A 5243-nucleotide genomic window follows, 5' to 3' on the forward strand; every position below is an offset into this window, starting at 1 on the left:
GAGAAACATCTTTTTAAAGTTTGGGAGGCAGAGTCTGGGAGATTTCGCTCCTACAGATACATGCAATTTTAAAGTGCCAATGTTTAGGAGCATAAAGGCAAAATTATAAAAAATAAAAGATCTTTAGATTAGAGAGCTTTAGGTGGCAACACTTAAAAATGCAAAGGATAGTGTATCTAGTCTCACAAAAAAATATAAGACAGGAAAGAGTTTGATAGCCTTTCGAGGGTGTTTGCAGCAAAGCAGAACAGGTATCAGGAACTCGATGAAGGCAGAAAGGCACCACCTTACTTGTTTTCATCGCTTTGCAGAGACCCAGGTACTGTCTTAGGGCAGCTTCCGCATCTGGACCATCTTCTTGGGGCCCCATGGCGTCAAGATGTAAATTTACCATCAATGGCCACTTGAGGGTGCAGCAAAGGTACAGGTCCCGTTTCCATTTCCAGTGTTCAGCAGGCGTAATTAACAACCGAGGATACCCCCTGTGTCCCACTGGGTGTCGTGAGAGCTTGCGGTTATTGGAAAAAGTAATTAAAAATAATTTACTTCACAGGATGAATCCCAGCCCCTAAAGCATATCTACCTATGAAAGGAAGCCAGTTTCCTTCTGTCTGAGCTGGAGGGAACAAGACAAAATCTGATGTGTTGTTTACACACTGTTTATCTCCTTGGCCCGCCTCGGGAATATTGGGAAGAAGAGGTGGTGTTTCAGCCTCCCTGGTCAGAGCCTGTCTCCAAAGTGCCAGAGCAGGGAGAGCTGCTCCTTCAGCCTTCCACCGAAACCAGCCCACCCCTGCAGACCAGTCCCCAGCTTAATATGCCCACCTTGGCTCCCTCTCTCCCCTCTAGGGTACCCGTTAAATTGCTGAAGAGCGTTCATGTCCAGGGAAACAGACCGATCCCAAGTGCCCATGGAGGACAGAGCTGTGCTGGGGAAAGAGCTGCAGCCCAAGCATAAGGACACTTGTCCTAACAGCCGGAGCTGGGCAGTAGCAGAAGTGCCCTGGGCAACTCAGGGAGACCGTGGCTCCTGGGACTTAGCAGAAGTGCTGGAGTAGGAGTTTCTTGCAAAGTCTGAACAGACAATCCTGCATTTTAAGGAACTTTCCATCATGGAGCATGTCCTGTTTCTCATGGTGTGGGTTCTAGCAATGGCCAGCATCGCCTACCACCCCTCCCCGCCCTTCCAGATAACATGAATAATTGGAAAAGTCTTTGAACATTGTGCCTCCGTGAGGAAGGGGACCTGGGAGGATTTCAGGGACCCCGAAGTCCCATTCTCTTTTCATTATGCAACGTTGTACAGAATATTCTAGAATATTGGCAAACTCTTCTCTAAAGGGCCAGAGAGTAACTACTTTAAGACTTTGCAGGCCTTACAGTCTCCATCACAAGTGCTCAACTCTGCCAATAATTGTCTCAAGCAGCCATGGGCAACTTGTAAATGACTGGATACGGCTGTGTTTCGACAAAATATTATTTTGGGACACGGAGATTTGATTTCATATGATTTTCACATACCACTGACTGTTGTTTTCCTTTTATTTTTTTTTCAATGATTTAAAAATGTGAGAACCGTTCTTAACTGGTAGGCTGTACAAAGGCAGGTGTTGGGCTGTATCTGGCCCATGGGCTGGAGTCTGCTGGCCCCTGTACTGGAAGGCCATTAGAAACAGGAGAGCAGGGACTTCCCTGGCGGTCCAGTGGGTAAGACTCCGTGCTCCCAACGCAGGGGGCCCGGGTTCTATCCCTGGTCAGGGAACTAAGATCCTGCGTGCCGCGTGGCCAAAAAACAAAACAAAACAAAAACAAAGCAGGAGAGCAATAAAGCAGCCAGAGGAGTCCACGGAGTGTAGGTCGTCAGCATCCCAGCAGGAAGCAGATGGCATACTCACGGATGATGGGAGTGGGAAGGAGGGGACTCTTGGTGGCGGTGTAGGCAGGGTTTAGAGCCCATGAAGCGCCCAGGGACCAGCATGAGTGAGACGCTGTTGCTGCCCTTGGATCTGAAGGCCAAGGAAAGGGAGCTGTTTCTGAAACCCACGAAGACCCACAGCTGTGAGAGCAGGTACCTTATAGAACTGTAGCCCATCAGGGAGGGAGCAGGGGGAGCTGTACCCCACTGACTGAATCCACCTGGGATGTGTTCGTATCGGCCGGTCTCCTGGGGGCACAGAGCAAGACAGAAAAGAACAGAGAATGGTTCTGAAAGGAGAGGTGGAGAATGACTAATACGGGTTAGAATAATCAATATTCCAATAACACAGTACAACCGAGTTGGTTTTTTTTTTAAGTTTTGGAAGCATTTGTTTTGTAATCCTGTGTGTGTGTGTGTGTGTGTGTGTGTGTGTGTATGTGTGATTTGTAACATGCCCATCTTTATGAACATTAAACAATCTGAGAAAATCTTCAAACTGGATATTTTGCTTGTGTTTCAAAGATTTAGGCGACCTCACTTGGAATTGCAATGTGTTGCTGCTTTTATGTGACAGTCACATTATTAAATGTTTGCCGTAAAATGAGAACACTGCCTTTCTTTATGGAAATAGATTCTAGCCATCCACGGGGAATGGGATTCCTGGGTGATACAGGTTAAATATAATATTTCTCCTGCAGGCAGGCATTAATCTCAGGGAGGCTGGGAGACAAATGTCAGTGGGTGGGGGTCTCTCCCACTGGGGACCCTGCACCTGGCATGGGGGTGGCCTGCCACTGGTCTGTAGACCTGGCCTGTGAGCTGTGGCCTGACAGATGTTTGAAATGGAAATATTTTATGTTTTGTTTGAACTGCTTATCTGGGAGGTGCCTTTGATTTTTCAGTAGAGGCTTTACTGAAGAACTCGGAACCAAATCAGAGTAATACAATAGCCTTGCTTTAAACAGCTCTGTTCTTAGGGACCGTTAGTGGAGAATATTTTTCAGTGACTTTCCCTGCTTCCCATGCAGCAGGGCTAGCTTGTTCTTGGCCGTACGCCCTTGAGGCGTAGAGTCTTGTTTGTCTCGGCCCTATTTTGCTTGCTCCCAGGAAATCGCTGGGTTTTCCTGTGTCAAGACCATTGTGACCTGTTTTTTTAAAATATTTATTTATTTGGTTGCACTGAGTGTTAGTTGTAGCAGGCGGGCTCCTTAGTTGTAACACATGGGCTCCTTAGTTGCAGCACATGGGCTCCTTAGTTGTGGCATGCATATGGGATCTAGTTCCCTGACCAGGGATCGAACCTAGGCCCCCTGCAGTGGAAGCACAGAATTTTATCCACTGCGCCACCAGGGAAGTCCCCCATCATGACCTTTGTAGTAGGAGAGGGGCAGGTACAATCTGGGATGTGCGGGAGCCCGAGTCCTCGGTGGTCCACCTCAGGGGGGGCTGGTGGGCTGCGTTGGACTCCTCGGTCATCTCCCCTGCAAGCTGCAGACAGCTCTGAGATGCTTCAGGGGTGATGATTGTCAGAATGTCTTGAACCTGTTGCACATATTCACCATATTTCTAACATCTTCTCTTCACTTTTAGACTCAAGAATCTTTAAACCCAAACAACTTAGAATACTGGATGGAAGATATTTATACTCCAGGCTACGACTCATTACTAAAAAGGAAAGAAGCCGAGTTCAGACGAGCCAAGGTCTGCAAGATCGCTGCCCTGATCGCTGCAGCCACGTGCACAGTCATTCTGGTCATTGTCGTGCCTATCTGCACAATGAAATCATGAGCCGCTGGACATGCAATGTTGCCTGCGGCTCATGACCACCGACGTCTCCCTCTGTAGTTTAAAATCACGTGCCAGTGGGGCCACAGTTTGTTGAAATAGAAATCACGGAGGCTTTTCTGCAAATGCTAACAATGGTCTTCAGAAAGTATACATTCTAGAGACATATCTACCTACCTATTAGCTTTGACTTAATTACATGGATGAATTTTAAGAAGTGCAATATCTTTTCCTACCAAAAGAATGTAATGGACTACCAGTAGATACAAACTGAATTCCAAGCAAAAAAAAGAGGAAGTTTAATTGGTTGGATTCTTTCCATTTTGATGACATTTCACGGCGGGAAATACGTTATAGAGGAGATGGTTAATCCATGCCTGTTTTAGGGAAGCTAAGGGAGATAGCGAGATAAGAATTAAAAAAAAAGCATGGATTCTCTTTCCCTTAATGTTCTTAGATCATCGCAGGCAAAGAAACAGGGTATGTATCCATAAAGGAGGTTACTTCTCCGCTGACTTTTATCAAGGGCTACCGGCTTTTCATTCTTGCCCTTCTGTCATCATTACGATCTTCATTGCAGATCTTCATGGAAACGTTCTGGACCTTCTTCCTGGTGCCCAGGGTAGGAAGGTGCTGGACTGCCAAATCAGGCGTGGCGTGAAGTGTGCTCTCTGCTTAATAGGCCAAGGTATTCAGGCCAGGAGACCTTCCTGTACCCACCTCAAGGTGTGGGAGAGTTGCTTGCTAACGACGTACGATCAATATCTGAAAGTCATGGCATCCCAAAGGACCTCCCATTCTTGCTTTGGTGTGTGGTTCCTCTCCTTAATCTTCTGTCTCCTGGTGGTACCCGTTGCTCTGCTTCTCACACATGAGTTGAAGAATTTGGAACTTGTCCTTGTGCCTTGAAGAGTAGAGACAATGGCTGAACTTTGACATTCTAACTATAAACCATGGTTTCTGTGCACCACTAATACCAGCCATTTCCAATGGCTTTAAAAATTTTTTGAAAGCTTGTCAATAATATGATAAAGGCTGTGAGGTATTCTCAACTACCCCAACACCTACTCCAGAGTTTTGAATACTTGTCAGCTGTGCAAAAAAAAAAAATGATCTATTTAACCGTTTATCTATCTATCTATCTATCTATCTATCTATCTATCTATAATGTCTATCTAAATACCTAAGTTTGGTTTATTGTCATCTCTGTAAAATAACTTGAGAGCAAGGTTTCTCCAGTGTAAGGAAGCCGTTGTAATTTCATTAGAATTTGATCTCAGTTTCCACCTGTTGAATGGTGCTTTGACATAATTGGACAGAAAGAATCCTTTTCGGCATTTGATCCTAATGTCTTGTTACAGGTTAAAGAAAAACGATTGATAGAAACTAGCTACCTTAATTCTTCTGAGAACAAGGTGGATTATAAATAAATACTGGTAGTAAGAATCATCACTCTGGATGATATAATACACTCCTGAAAGAGAGGTTTGGGAAGCATCTCAGATTTTAAAGCAATAGGCGTTCAGCATCCATCCTAAAA

At 45.5% G+C, this 5243-nt stretch overlaps 1 protein-coding gene across 2 annotated transcripts in view; it reads left to right on the forward strand.

The window, feature by feature from the left end:
• Nucleotides 1-4867, forward strand: part of MINAR1 (membrane integral NOTCH2 associated receptor 1) — a 38572-nt gene extending 33705 nt beyond the window's left edge. For both annotated transcript variants that reach the window (XM_059912309.1, XM_059912308.1), the window contains exon 4: nt 3509-4867. In XM_059912309.1, the coding sequence (XP_059768292.1) occupies nt 3509-3706 (198 nt within the window). In that variant the 3' untranslated portion in view covers nt 3707-4867. The remainder of the gene's footprint in view (nt 1-3508) is intronic.
• Nucleotides 4868-5243: the final 376 nt, after the last annotated feature.

The sequence above is a fragment of the Balaenoptera ricei genome, chromosome 2 (assembly GCF_028023285.1).
Source record: "Balaenoptera ricei isolate mBalRic1 chromosome 2, mBalRic1.hap2, whole genome shotgun sequence".
Lineage (NCBI taxonomy): Eukaryota > Metazoa > Chordata > Mammalia > Artiodactyla > Balaenopteridae > Balaenoptera > Balaenoptera ricei.